Genomic DNA, 15,846 nt, shown 5'->3' with positions numbered 1-15,846 from the left:
CATCAGCATAACATACTATATGACCGTCAAATTTGTTAATCTGTGTTTATGTAGCAAGAAAAAGGATAGGCCAAGTACTGTTCCCTGAGGTATACCTACATTGATTTGTAATGTTGCACTGAGCTTGCTACCAATTTTAACAGTTTGTGTTCGTTCTTTTGAATAATGCTGCATCAGTTCCAAAGCATGACCTCTAATAACATAATTACACAATTTTGAAAGCCTTTGCCAAATCCATAAATACCCCATGATAGGGCCCCTTCTATTAGTTCCATGAAGTCCAGCATAACACTTTCAGTATTTTATTTGTTTATGATCCCAAAATGTTGTTGTGTTATTATATGATGTTTACTGAAGAAATCTATTATTATATTTTTGACAGATTGTTTGAATGGTATAGCAAAATTATTGATGACAGAAATTAGTCAGTAATGGGGAATGTTTCTCAATTTGGGTTATTACAGCAAATGCAAGTTTGAACAAAATAAAGTTGAGTTTAATTCATGAGTTTTTCAAATTCACTTCGAAAAGTATTCAAATTGATGTTTCAAATGTTGGGTTTTAATTTTTAAAGGGATGTGTTTCTAATTCACATATTGGCAACAGCGCCTATATCAAGTTGAAATAATTTATATGTACCTAGATATTCTACTTTAAAAAAGGAAAATTATCTTTATTAATCAATAATTAAGGCAAAATATAAGTTATAGTTCAATACCACTTCCACAAGCCACATAAACAACAGTTGTTTTGTTATTTATTTATATAGAGGAAGATAGGTTAGGTCATATGTCACAGAATGGCTCGGAACTCGGAACATGCGTAAACCGAACAGCACGCCTCTGAAATATGTCATCTTTGTCATACAGGTAACAGATTCATTGTCCTTTATTAGCTATAACTGATGTTGCCAAATGGTGAAATAGAAACGAATCCCTTTAAATATTGAATGCATTATTTCTTCCTCTTTTTTAAGTATTTAAATAATTTTTTAAAGAAAAAGGTTGAAATGATAAGTTTAAAATGCGTTGTTTTAGAGCTCTTTTATGAAAACTACTTGATTTTCGTCAGGAGAAACATTCCCCATTGCACATATCATTTTGGCTTCCAGATTTGAAGATTGGATTCTACTAATAACTTTCCACTGGGATGGCATATTACTCTTTTTGTAACACAAATTTATCAAACGAACTAGTAGTTTCAATAGACGTTTATGCGTATGTTTCATCACTTTGCTAGATATTCAGTCAGGATCTGGTAGGCTATAGTTTTCAATCTTTGAAATTAGACGTATTATTTCATATTCTATCACTGGTTCAAAAAATAAGAAAGATGTTACTGGGTCTCATTTATAAAGTTTTTGGGTAATAAAGCATTATTACACGAATATAACACATGCCAACTTGGTTAGCAAAAAGTGCATCAGTACAGTTTTTCTCTAGCTTCAGTATGTACAGAAAATATTTTCGTTCCAGGAAATAGTGTTAAGTGAAGTAAAATAATGTATTATTTTATTTCTTTTCAGTTTCCAATTTTGCACAGACCCCTGAAAAATCACAGCAACCGTCTTCAACTTCTCTTCAGTCTAAGCGTACAAGCACCCCAATTAACGTGAGTGTGAATGAATATTTGAAATATTTAAATTTTCTTGAATTATTTTCCAGGAACCAAAACTGAAACCTATGGCTGCTTCAACACCCACAGCTGAAGTTGCAAAGGATAAAGAAGCCGAAATTTCGAAGGATAATGCTAGATCTATTTCCAAACTTTCCAGGTACGTCTCCAGATATCTGGCAAAAGTTCACCGTTCATTATAAGTGTGACTATTACATATTCAAATTTTTAGGGTTTCCTTCAAAAAGTCATCAAGAAATGATAAAGCACCGATAATACAATCAACCAGCTCAAAGCAACCTGTGAAAATGCGAAACAACTTAACCAGGTGAAATTTATCTCCAAGACTATTTTTTATTTGATAATTTTTTGAATCACATTGATATTGACGAGGTATGACTCTTTCGCAAGAAACTATAATTTTGAAATAGTTGAAAAAGTGATGGAAGACAGCTGTAACTATATTATCTAGTATTGACTGAAATGAAACTCACAAACTGAATGGAACATATTTATTTAGATGTTCTTCATATCTGTGATTTTGTTTATATTGTACAGGATGGGCCAATGAAAACAAAATAAACCTTGATTTGTTTCATATTCATCATAACACGTCGGTATCCAAGGAATCGGCTGAGATAATCTTGCTCGACAAAAAGTGAGCCGTTTAAGTGGTTTCTCAATAATGTTATTCAAACTTGACTTCATCCTCTAATTCCAATTACTGCATCATTTACTCTTCAAAATTATCACAATATTCCGCTTATACCTATTATATTATGTATTACAAAATGTATTTATTATTTTATCTTTATTCTGAGTGATTTCACTAATAATGAAGATGTTGAAATAGACGACATCTCAAAAGAAGCAGCACCCTTCAACCCAATGAAACAATCATTTCTAAAAAGCATTTGATACTGTGAATCATAAAAAGCTCCTCCATATACTGGAATGTTATGGAGTACGTAGGACAGTATTGAATGTCTTTCGCAGTTATCTCTCAGATAGAACACAAATAGTTAAACTGAATCACACCTTAAGTGATCCAAGAACGATAAAAATAGGAGTACCTCAGGGCACAGTACTTGGACCTATTCTCTTTTTAACAACTATCAACGCATTCTTATCTTCATCAACAAATGCAAAAGTAATATCATATGTGGATGATACCGTCATGTTGTTTAATGGCAATACATGGACTGAGACAAAAGATTTTCTGCAAAGAGATATGGAAATTGCCAAAAACTGGTTGGATAAGTACCAATTATCCCTGAATGTCAAGAAAACACACTATATTGCATTCTCAACAACAGTTGTTAATAGACTCTCCTTCAGTAGTATAAAAATTAAGAACATCAAGGAGGAAATCACAGAGTTGAAAGAAATCAAGTACTTAGGGGTTATAATAAATAAAAACTTAAAATGGAGTAACCATATTGACTATCTAACAAATAAAGTGAGGAAGCTTATATATAAATTTTATCAACTACGAGAGATCCTCTCTAAAAATCTCCTTTTATTAATTTACGAATCACTGGCCGAATCACTCTTTCGTTATGGTATTCTAGTATGGGGAGGAATGTACAAAAATGCTCTACAAAAACTAAATGTCATTCAAAATTATATATTAAAAATAATATATAGGAAAACAAAACGTTATCAGACAACACTACTTTATAATGAAGACGTTGGTGACATAAGATCTCTATATTTTCATAGCCTATGTATATATGCCTACAAATACAAGCAATATCAGAACCATCCTTCACATAACTATACAACCAGAAGTACTACAAACCATCACTTAAGAATTCCCAACTGCAACAAAAATATTGTTCATAGACGTTTAATATACACTTTACCTAAAGCATTCAACCTTCTTCCACCCAGTATAAAAGAAAAAAAAAAATTCAAGAAATTCAGTGTTCTATCAAAAAAATATATTTTTCATAATTATTACACCTTTCTAAAAATACTGAATAAATAAATTAATGCAACATTTACACTTCTTTGCTGACATACGCTTATGAAGTTTTCATTATGTTTTAATATTATTCCTAAACCATTTTTTTACAAGACTTATTTGAAATCCGCATATATAATAGAGTTACACAATACAAGTGTTCAATCACTTAGGTGCCAAACTCAGTAATGTAATCAGAAATTAGTATAGCTAACCAAATCTTCGATTATATATATATCATATCATATTTATTGTTATCATTTTCAATTGTATAAATTGTATAACAATTGTATATTGATTTTGAGAATCCTATTGTTAGATGTGCTTTTGTATAATATGATTTGTATAATATGATTCATTTAAAGTAGAACTCATGTGAAAAATCTTAACCCTGATGCGTTTTTCATTGTTGAACTAGTACTAATTTATTAGTTGAATAAAAAATTATTATAAATATTTTTCGGAAAAAAGGTCAATTGGAAATGACCATCACTCGCGTGATGGTGTTGATTATTTCAGACATTGCCCCTACTGTACAGTTAAGTAAAGTTACTAGGAGATGCTTTACTTTTCATCTTAAATTTGCCAAATAACTTTAGTCTTGAAAATTGAAAATTTGTCAAAAATATTTTTTGAAATGCAACAATTATAATTTATAATGATTGTGCTACATTATATAAGGTGTTTTTTTATAAAGATATAGAACTTTAAGTTGGCAACACTTTTTAACTGGCGGCAATTTTGTCAGCAATCAAGTGATTTTTGGTTAGTTTGGTTTGGTTCAACATGAATAGACTGACGCCTGAACAACGCTTCCAAATTGTGCCGTTGATCCCGATTTTCATAAGCGAATATTGTTTAGCGATGAAGCTCACTTTTGTTTGAATGGATACATCAATAAACAAAACTGCGGTATTTGGAGTTGTGATAATCCTCAAGTGTATGTTGAGACACCGTTACATCCAGAAAAACTGACTGTTTGGTGTGCTTCATGGGCTGGTGGAATCATTGGTCCGTACTTTTTTAAAAAGGATGCTGCTCAGAATGTTACAGTCAATGGTGACCGCTGTAGAGCCATGATCACTGATTTTTTCGTTTATCAATTGAATAACCATGATGTGCAGGAGCTGTGATTTCAAGAATACGGTGCAACATGACACACAGCTTGTGCCACAATTGATTTATTGAAGGAAATGTTTGATAACCGCATAGTTTCACGTTTCGGACCCGTGAATTGGCCTCCAAGATCGTGCGATATAACGCCGCTAGACTATTTTCTGTGGGGATATGTGAAGTCGCTAGTCAACGCCGATAAGCCTGAATCGATTGACCACTTGGGAGGACAACATTCGCCGCGTTATTGCCGATATATGGCTGCAAATGTTGGAGGAAGTCTTCGAAAATTGGACCTTCATATTAGACTGTGTCCGAGCCAGCCATGGCGGTCATATGGTAGAAGTCATATTTAGATTATAATGCCAGAAGGTTTACTTTCAAATGAAGTGAATTTCATGTCAATTTAAAAATTCATCTATGTTTTATTCCATTTCAGATTTTTATGCCTCTATAAAAAACACCCTATATTATCCTTATGAATGGATGATGCTCTTACCTCCGGATTTCTTAAATTAGACCAAACTTTCATTTCATAACTCTGGCTTTTGTTATTCCTCAATAAGGTCACCTTCATTTAGTTTTTTATTTTGAAATCTGTATATTTGTGAAACCCATGTTTCACAATGACTAGCCATCGTCGCCAATTAAAGGTTTGTAAATAACAGATGTTTAAAAACTCCATTTTATGCTGTACTATCCTTTAATTGAGAAAAAAATTGATATATTTATTTCAAGCTCAAACTAAGTCTAGAATTTCGTTGGTAATGGTTCGTAATCTTCTATTGAGTTAATAAATTGATATAATTGGTGAAGTCATTTTCCAAATCCAGTATAGTGATAATGTTGAAAATTATTCAACGGTTTTTAAATAAATATTATCTCTTTTAACCATCAATGATGATATGTATTTGAATATTTATTTGTATGTGTATTATCCCATGTGATTTCCAATACTGTTTCTTATTTGTTATATTCTGATATAAACCAATTTACAGTGCGCCGTTTCGTTCATCAGATATCATTATCAACTTGAAATTTTTAAATACGGACCTCTAGTTTTTTTTCATCGATTTTTGTAACCACTGTAATAACGAATTCAGCAATCTATTACAATACAGGTCCGTATTTGAAAAAATAAAGTTGATGAAATCTAATGAACTGAATGTCGCATTGTAAATTGATTTATAACAGATTATGACAAACAGTATTGAAAGTTCCTCTGCCTTTTTTTTATATAATTCGAAATGGAAGTGGTAGAGTCAGAAAACGAAATTCGACAATTCTGGTTTTTGGCAAATATTTCAAAAACAACCACTGTTATTCTTTGTGTTATGCCTTTAAAAAAATGACGGAACAGGGGTGTTTTCGACAGAAATGGTCATGTAAGTATAAAAGGAAAAATAAATTTGGCTTTCACCTAACTGATTTTCAAAAAGCTGTATTAGTTGATGATCAAAAAGGAAAAGGCACCAAAACAAGCATGTTATATAAGTGAGTATGAGTCTCTACTTAATTTATTTTTCTACTATTGGGTTTCAAATTTGTTATTAGTTTTTTTTAAGAACATGTAAATTGTAACATTCTAATCAACACTCAAAACATTTTTATTATGTTAGGTATATGTGTCAAAGTTTCAGTAATTACTTTAACATTTGCATAGTTCAGTCAGTTTTTCATATTAACCACTTACTGGAAAAAAACAAGAATCCAATATATTGCTTTACTGACGACAGCACACTTGTCTCGTCATTTCATTTGGATTCCAGGTCATCGGCTACGGAGGCACATTTTGACCGGCAGCGGGAGGTTGTATATTTTAATGAGAATCTAGAAGTGATTTCAAATTGGGGTGAAACTAACTAGGTTAAATTCAATGCCACAAAAACCCAGGCATCGGTTTTCTCCAAAAAGATGAATGTCTCCGAACTGGATATATTAATGTCAGGACAGACAACTCCGCTTTCGGCTTCGATAAGTTTGTTGGGGGTTAAAATGGACACCAATATGTTTTGGCACAATCATGTGGCTGGAATTGCAAAGGCTGCTTCTCAAAAGCTTGGAACACTGTTCCGAACCAGAAAACTGTACACACCTCAGCAACTTTTGATCCTTTATAAAGCTCAGGTCAGACATTCTTTGGAGTATTGATAACAGGTATGGAGCTGTGCCCCTAAGCAAGCCCTAAAGCTGTTGGATTCCATCCAGAAAAGAGCCATTCGCCTGTTTAGAGACGCGAACATCATTTGAGACCTTGTTAATCTGGAACATCGAAGAAAGGTTGGAGAGTTGTCTCTCATATATACTTTCACGGGAAGTGTTCAAGTGACTTGGCACATTTGATTCAACCAAAGGCGGTACATACCAGAAATACGCGACAGACTGTGGCTGCTCATCGTTTTGAGGTTCAACCCAGTACAGCTCGAATTTCACTGTTCAAAAACTCTTTCATTAGAAAAACTGCGTTTATATGGAATAAACCTCTTTTTTTTGAGCTGTCTGACTTGTCCATTTAGTCCAAGTCTCCAGAAAACACTGCAGCCTCTTGGGCTTATTGCGTTTATTCTCCCATCTTCTCATGACACCCATTCCATCAGTCTCGTTCCCTGTACTAGTTTGTAGAGGTTCCGTGTTGGATGTTCGTCATATTCTTCTGGGCGTAATTTTGTACGCCGATATATTGCCTGCCTTCTGTGATTCAGTGCCTCACATTCGCATAAGGTGTGTAGAGCTGTTTCTATCCCTTCGTTGCATAATCTGCAGCCGATGTCTCCGTTGTACAGCCCCATTTTATTCAGGTGTTCTCTAAGCGGACAATGACCGGTTAGTAACCCTGTAATTATTCTGAGCCGATCCCTACTATATTGAAGTAGTTCTTCGGTTCTTTTCTCGGACGGTTCCCTAATGAAGGTTCTACTGTGTTTGTTGCCAGGTACTTTTGTCCAGTAATCTGTGTGCTTCTTATTGGTCCATGTCCTAATCTGGTTTCGTACCAATGATTTTGGTACCCCCAGAGCTGGTTCAGGACCTATATATGAAGTTGATGATCCGTGTCTAGCGCATTCATCAGCTTTATCATTACCTGTGATTTCTGAATGCCCTGGCACATGGCATTCCCAGACCAGTTTTGATGTCACCTTCGGGTTTGTCAGAGCCCTTAGTGCGCTCTTGCTGTCTGTTAAAATATTAATCCGCTCATTTCTTTGAGGTCTCAATTCAATAAGTCTTGCACACTGCAAGATAGCATACATTTCTGCCTGAAAGACGGATGTGTATAGTCTTAGCGGATAACTGTAGTTTAAATTTCTATCCGCTCGGTATATTCCAGCTCCCGTTCCATGTTTGGTCTTCGATCCATCTGTATACCAGGTGGCCGTCCACGGCTTATCATTTTGGCCGTGAAGTTTGTGTTAAAGGTGTACTTCGGTGTCATGTGGTCTGTGCACATATTTAATTTGTGCTCCTCCACATGTTCCGAAATTTCAGTTCGGTCCGATCTTTTGTAGTTCGATGAGTTTTCTAGTCTGAATTCGCCCATCCTGGCCTCCTCCATTATAACAAAGTGTAAAGGAGGTAGATTCAGGAGTGTCTCCAATGCAGCTGTTGGTGTAGTTATCATTGCTCCCGTCATCCCAAACATGCAAGTCTTTGCACCTTGCCTAGTTTGTTGATAGCGGTCGCCTGCTTCATCTTTGGTCACCAGAACATGGGTTTAACCATCATCATGTATAGCCAATATACAAAGTCTGGTTTTAGCCCCGATGTTTTTCCATAGGTGCGTCTGGCGAGCATCAGTGCTACCTCCGCTTTCATTTTTGTCCTGTCCAAGTGTTGGTTCCAGGTCAGTTTGGAATCTAGAATTACTCCCAGATATTTAACCTACCCCGACATTTGTATTTCTTCACCTCGAAGTTTTAGAGGTCCGAGACCCTTCGTTTTAGTCCTCTTGGTGAATGCTACTATGGTCGATTTGGATGGGCTTATGGTGGAATTAACTTCCTGAGAACGTTTTTCCAAATAGATTTAATCTCCAGCGATTCAAATCCAATGTGAATCGCATCTTTCGCACAGGCACCGCTCTTAGAACGCCTTAAGAATTTTTCTGTAGTGCTTGTGTTTTGTCCTTAAAAAACCACTTCTTCATATCATTTATTAACGGATCTGGGTTTTTTTCATTTTGTTAGGTTAGGTTAGGCACCACATGATCCATTTCAAAGTGTGTAATTATATTGCCATTTAAAATAAATTTTGCTGGACATACCTCTATTATATGATTGAATGAAAATACAGACAATCAGAATGTTTTCAGCATTATATTATTTTGGAATAACTTTTTATTTTCAGTAAAAGTTCTTCAATTGATAAAACGGGTACTGCACGATCTTCTGTTGGAAAATCACTGGTTAAACAAGAACAAGTACTTTCTAGAAGAAATAGCGTAAGTGACATTAAAATTAATGGTGCCCAGAAATTGAAAAGAAGTAATTCTCTTGGTAAAGAAATTGGACTGATGTCTTCCCTGGGCAAAATCAGAGAGAACCTATTGAAATCAACATATTTTGATAGTAAAAGGAAAGGGCTGTTGACTGAAACTAATAATAACAATGGGTGTGATACATCAGGAGATATCAGATATTCTATTCCTAAAACTTCCAATATGGTAAGATTTCATTTAGTAAATTTATTGTGAAATGTTGTATTTGAGAATCAACTTTGCTTACAAATTAATTGAGGATCGAAATAATTATATTAACTTGAAATGTTGGTTATAGATATATTAAAGTTACATTTATTTAATGAATATATTTTCAAAATGCATGTATTTTTGGTTATAAAGGATGTCTATTGATAGTAATAATAATATTCATTAGTCTTAAGAAACACACAGTTTTTAGACATGTCGATACAATTCCATACAAAAACTAAGTATGTGGTGGATCTCGTCAAAATGAACAACTTTTTCCTATAAAATGTTTAACGAAGAATGATTCGTTTTCGAAGCAATTTTAGTTATTTTCATCAAATTTTATAAGCAGCATACCCGTACAGACTTCTTCTAAACTGAGCATTATCGAACTGCTTATTCAATCCAAATAAAAAAAAAATGGTCAGGTTTAATTATTCAATTAGAAAGTGCTACATTTCGGAGTTTGTAAAAAAAAACAATTCAGAGAAGTACTATGTTATTTATTAGGAAAATAAACATATAAAAATTGAGCGAAACAACTATTACAGCCACTGTTTAAAGTGACGACCCCCAACAGTAATACAAGCTTCTGCTCCCCTCATCAAAGAATTCCGCACCCGTTGAAAAATGCCCGGAGTGTTTCTTATCGTTTCGCAGCAATTTATTATGCGATCTCTCAACATTTTCTCATTTTCAATGGAGCTAGCATAAACTAGTGATTTTAGGTGTCCCCAAAAGAAAAAATCGACGGGATTGAGGTCCGGTGACCTCGGGGACCAATGCTCAGTGCCTCCTCTTCCTATCCATCATTGGGGATATGCTATGTCTAAAAAATTTCTTGCTATCACACTAAATAAATTAAAAAACACTAAAATAAACCAAGAGTAATTTTGGAGACCAATGGGAACATCTTCCATAAGTCGGGGAAGCTCGTGTTCCAAAAAATGTAGGTAAGCATCTCCATTCAAACGTAAGGGGAGAAAATAGGGCCCAATTAAATAATCCCCAATTATGCCTACCCATACATTCAAAGAGAATCTGTCTTGGAAATAAGTTTGCGTTATCGCATGTGGGTTATCTTCCGCCCAGATGTGGTTCTTATGGAAGTTCATGATACCATTTCTTGAAAAATCAGCCTCATCTGTGAAGAGGATTTTCGATAAAATTTGCGGACGTTGTTCGACTTGTCTTTGAAGCCATTGAGCAAATTCGATACGTGGTTGGGAATTACATACTGCAGAATTTTTCTCATAGCTTCCAGATTCGGAAAGTCGCCGGAAAAAATTCGCAAATGTCGCTGCACAAGGAGTCACGCGTTGGGGATACCTTTCCTGATAGATGCGTCTGGTCTCGCTTGAATTTCCGTCAGCCAAGCCGTATGCAAAAACCATATCAGCCATTTCAGCATTCGTAAAGTCGGGCATGGTACCAAAAAATTACTTTATAAACCCCGAACTGTGAATTTGTCAATTAACAGTTAAAAATGTGACAGCGAACTTCTATTTTTATAAACAAACTTTCATAGCCTACTCGTTTTAATTAACTCAATTTGCAAGCGGAGAGTGACAAAAATTGAAATAAAATTTGGCTCTAAAGTAATATGCATCAATATAGAAAATTGTAAATATCTCGAAAACGATCACCTCCAGCGTTGTTGAGGAGGTGTACCTTTTTTACTTGGAAAAGGTGTGGGAATTAGGTCTTTTCATGAAAAGTACCGAAAGTTTACTGTCGAAGAAGTTAGGGCAATTTAAAATAAATAATGACAGTGTACGCAGCGCCCTCTAGATATTACATGAAAATTAATACGATTTCCCACGTCAAAAAAACCCCGTGTACCGAATTTCGTGCAAATAACTTATTTTTTGCAAGAGTTATTTTCAAAAAGCTAACAAAAAAATTCAATTTCAACACCCCGTATCTCCGAAAGGAAGCATTTCCGGACACAAGTTCATATAGACTTTTTTTCTTAAAATTGTCTCAGGATTAAGTCACTTGAATATTTTAACGTACTTATGTTACACCCTGTATACAGTTGAAACCCAGTTTCAACTTCAAACTTCAACTGCATGCTGTCAATTATGTATTCAAGTCAGATACCTAAAGGTATCACTGCCCTCACAAGTGAAAATAAATTATAAAAAGGGTTCCAATCTTTTCTCTCTCTCTTTTATGTTTTTTTTCTCTTGCTTTTCTCTAGTCTTCTTCTTCTTGTTTACTGGTACTAGTCAGTAGGTATATCTTAGTTTTATGTTTAGTTTGTAGTAAGGGTCTGAGTGGAAGACCAGTTTCTCTCTTCCTGGTGTTGAAAGAAAACTGAACTCTCACCTTTTATTTACCTAGTTTTTTTTATCGAAATTTAATATTGGTTGTTAATTTTTGGTAAATAACAAACGTATTAGTAGTATTAGTAGTAGATAAATCGGTTTTCCAAAGTATGGATGACATCTGTTTCCAGCACTTCATAACATTTCCGCAACTACGGATTTAGCTTTACCTTCATATCTTTGCCATTTCAATTTAATGTCTTATGAAATAAGAGCCAATCTTTTGACTTTTCATCAGAAGATGGGAAATATTTTTTCATTGCCTTCTGCATTTGAAATTTACCAGGTTCTGGCTTGAAAATGTTTGAAGTTGTTTTGAAAAAGATGGTGGTCGCCAAGCAACCACCATCTTTTCGAACTCTTCTGTAACTTTCTCACCGGTAGCACCTTCGCCAATCAGGACCAGGCAAAAACGGCCTTTGTCGACTTCACCGAATGTCGAGTACCCAATTTTGATGCTGACTGAATTATTCGTGTTACATTGGCGAAAGGGCACTGATTTAAATTGCGCTTATTTCAAATAAATTGAATAAGTATTACAGTTTAAAGTAGACTAATAAAAACGGAAAATACTTTTGAATTAGCCAAGTAAATGTATCTGATATAATTAGTAACCTTGAAAATGGGAATTGAATCGGATTTTACTCAAAAATTTTATTACACTTATCATTGCCACAACTGATCTCATTCTTTGGGAAAAGTTCTGTGGTATACTGGGCCTATCCTTCTCTCTTAGATGTTAATCAAATAATTTGCAAGAAAAAATATTCGCTTTGCTTCAGTAGTAGCTTTAGATTATGATTTTATCTCTTGTGCGTTATTTCAATCAGTTTTTTCTGTGAATTTCAGTTATCTAAAATGAAAACAACTGGAAAGGAAAATATCAAGTGAAAACTGAGTGACTAAACATTCCAGTTATAAACTCAATATGAAAACTACTGTGTGATAGATCAGCTGCTGGCAGTTACGGTTGTGTTAATTTTATGACCTTAGATTTTGTATTTTTAGAGATTTTATACTTTGAGATTATAATAAATAATTCATCAATATTACTTTGAAAATTTGTATTGTTTTTCTTTTGATGTACACACAAACATACTTATGTACCCAGTCATCATACACTATCCTGATCATGTTCCCAAGCCAATATTTTATTCATGTTAGCAATATTTTTTGTGCTCCATGGTTCTAATGGATCGGGAGATTCAGAACGTTCCAAATCCAATTGGTCCTTGGCTGATCTACAATTTCTCTGATCAGTGAAGGGCCCAACCCTACAAAGTAAATCGATATATATTGTTCATATAGATTGGAGATATTCTGATTCAACCTGTTTACTTTCGAAGATTTGGCTCTTTTTTTTCTTTTTGGCTCTGTATTTCCAGCTTGTGGTTCTGTTCCATTTCCATTACCTTGTACCATTAAGGTTTCTGAAATTGTTACAGATCTGAAATACATCATTAGTATTTAACGAAGCCGGCAGTGAAAAATGAAAATTTACATATTCAAACATCTTATGTATTGACAAGAAGAAAAACGTCTATAGTTCCAAAAAACAAAGCTTATGAAAATATATAATGGTCTTTAAACATGAACTAAGAAAGTTGAAAAATCTATCCAACTATTATATGCAGCTATATGTTGAGGAGAGACGAACATTGAAAAAACTAATTGATACGTGCTATAAAGAATACATAAAAAATATAGAAATTGCCATTAATAACGATTCAAAACACTTCTGGTCAATTACGAAAAGCAACAAAAAAACTAATAATTCTTCCCTCATACTCAAGCTACAGGGCTCCCGAGTGAAAGAAAGTGACTCTGCAGATTCTTTTGGCAAATATTTTAAATCTGTCTACAGTAATGACCAGGCGACTTACAGCATCAACTTTGCAGGTGATGTTGAAACCCGTCTCACAATCGATGAAGTAACCGACAGCGATTACTTTGAAGCTTTAAAGAAACATAAGCCAAAAAAATCTGCAGGACGTGATAAAATACCACCATATATTATTAAAGTATGGCTAAAGCAACCTCTTCTTTATATCTATAATTCATCAATAAAATCAAATACGTTTCCAGACTTATGGAAGGAAGCATTAGTGACACCTATCCATAAGTCTGGCAGGGTTTCTGATATTGAAAACTATAGGCCAATAGGAGTGCTGTGTGCTATTGCGAAACTGTTTGAACAGATCATCTATATAAAAGTGTTAAGGGGTTTTGGCGAAAACATTTGTGATGAACAGCACGGATTTGTACCAAAAAAGTCGACGTCAACAAATCTACTAACATTCACTCATCATGTCTTCAACCATCTAGATAACAATAAACAGGTTGATGTTATTTATACAGATTTTCAAAAAGCATTCGATAAAGTTAATCATGATGTGATACTGGAAAAGTTACATGAAAATGGCGCTGATACCCAAGTACTCAAATTGCTGGCATCATATTTGAATAATCGACACTTCAGAGTCAAATATGAAGGTAATTGTACAGGGAAATTTCGCGTAAACTCTGGAGTTCCTCAAGGATCAAACTTGGGTCCATTACTTTTTCTTGTATTCATTAATGATCTAACTCAAAATATAAAGTACTCTGAGTGTCTCTTATTCGCAGATGACCTTAAATTTTATAGACAGATCGAAAACTTACAAGATTGTGTCAAACTACAAGAGGACATCAATAGTGTTTATCGATGGTGTGTGAAAAATGATCTTCCGTTCAATACATCCAAATGTTCTGTCCTGTCTTGTACCCGAAAACTGAATAAAACACTATACAATTACTTAATGAATGGTATTGAATTATCCAGGGTAGAGACTGTCAAAGATTTAGGTATATACTATAACTCCACACTCTCGTACAAACCTCATTTGGATTACATAGCATCTCAGGCACTAAGAATTATGGGATTGGTAATGAGACAAAGTGCACATTTCAATGATATTAAAGTGATTACTACACTTTATAATAGTTTGGTCAGACCTAAACTTGAATATGGTACTGTAGTATGGCATCCTTCCTATATTGTTCATAAAAATAGATTGGAAAAAATTCAAAACAGATTTCTGAGTTTTTTATATTACAAGAAATATAAAGTATACCCGGATTATAATACAATTAGAACAGTAGCACTACGAAATGAATTTAAAATACCCAGTTTAGAAAGTAGAAGACAGGCAACTATAGTGTTAATGTGTTATAAAATATATAAAAAAAATTATAACTGTCCCAATCTCAAATCTTTACTGAAAGAGAGAATTCCCAAAAGAACAACAAGACTCATTCAATTCTTTGATGTACCATATGTATCAACAAATAACTGTTCACCTATCATTACAATGATCAAAATAACAAACAACTTCCTGTTAATGTCAGATATCAACTTTGTTCTCCCTCCCAAACAAGTTTATAGTGGTGTAAAAAAATACTTTTCAAGTTTAGAATAACTATGTTTCTTCCTTCCATTCGGCTTTATGTAGTAACTACTCGTAGATACAATGTAACTGTATTCACGTATAAATATTAGAATTCTATTTATGATTTAGACTGTATTGACATTTTTATAAGAATAATTATTTCCATGTAATGAGGTTTTTACCTGTTTGAAAATAAATAAATAAATATATTTTCGAATAGGTAGTTAAAATTCCATTAATGATTTGATAGTTCAAAAGGATCATATATACAAATGTTTTTCAAAATCATTCAATTCTCAAATAGTATTGAAGTAATCCTATGAGAATTTCATATGCATTTTTTGGCTAAGTAACAGTTGGGCTTAAAATTTCGTAAGCTAACATAATTTTTTTATAATGAGAATAAAAAACCAAAGAACTTGATGTTGGCTATAATAACACCCGCAAAACTTTCTTCGGTACTGAAGTAATTTCTTAAAGAACCTGTCTGGTGTGATCCTTGTGAAGAAATAATTTTACAAGCGTTCATAAAAAAAGTTTACCTTTCTACAAAACTTTCCACTAAATAGATTCGAGAGATTTTTATTTCACTCAAAGTTAACATAATAATGATATGGTTATAATAATATAAACATTTCAAAATAATAACTCGAAATATTCATCTCTCCCAACTACCTTTACAGTACGTTCTGGTAAATGCTTGTTTGCCAG

At 33.8% G+C, this 15,846-nt stretch overlaps 2 protein-coding genes across 2 annotated transcripts in view; one reads left to right on the top strand and one right to left on the bottom strand.

The window, feature by feature from the left end:
* The window catches only part of LOC111512801 (uncharacterized), a 38,457-nt gene extending 25,689 nt beyond the window's left edge, over nt 1-12,768 (top strand). The window contains exons 5-9 of the mRNA XM_074180259.1: nt 1,526-1,611; nt 1,665-1,774; nt 1,847-1,942; nt 9,038-9,353; nt 12,557-12,768. Coding sequence (XP_074036360.1) covers nt 1,526-1,611; nt 1,665-1,774; nt 1,847-1,942; nt 9,038-9,353; nt 12,557-12,598 — 650 coding nt within the window. The 3' untranslated portion in view covers nt 12,599-12,768. The remainder of the gene's footprint in view (nt 1-1,525; nt 1,612-1,664; nt 1,775-1,846; nt 1,943-9,037; nt 9,354-12,556) is intronic.
* Nucleotides 12,763-15,846, bottom strand: part of iav (transient receptor potential cation channel subfamily V iav) — a 49,104-nt gene continuing 46,020 nt past the window's right edge. Inside the window, exons 19-20 of the mRNA XM_074180258.1 lie at nt 13,038-13,154; nt 12,763-12,981 (exon numbers count right to left, since the gene is read on the bottom strand). Of these exons, the coding sequence (XP_074036359.1) occupies nt 12,822-12,981; nt 13,038-13,154 (277 nt within the window). The 3' untranslated portion in view covers nt 12,763-12,821. The remainder of the gene's footprint in view (nt 12,982-13,037; nt 13,155-15,846) is intronic.

This window comes from Leptinotarsa decemlineata, unplaced genomic scaffold, assembly GCF_025532065.1.
Source record: "Leptinotarsa decemlineata unplaced genomic scaffold, Ldec_3_MD MMD2_tig00026294_RagTag_RagTag, whole genome shotgun sequence".
In the NCBI taxonomy this organism is placed as follows: Eukaryota; Metazoa; Arthropoda; class Insecta; order Coleoptera; family Chrysomelidae; genus Leptinotarsa; species Leptinotarsa decemlineata.
The sequence above is the reverse complement of the archived record's forward strand: the minus strand, read 5'-3'. Positions and strand labels throughout refer to the sequence as shown.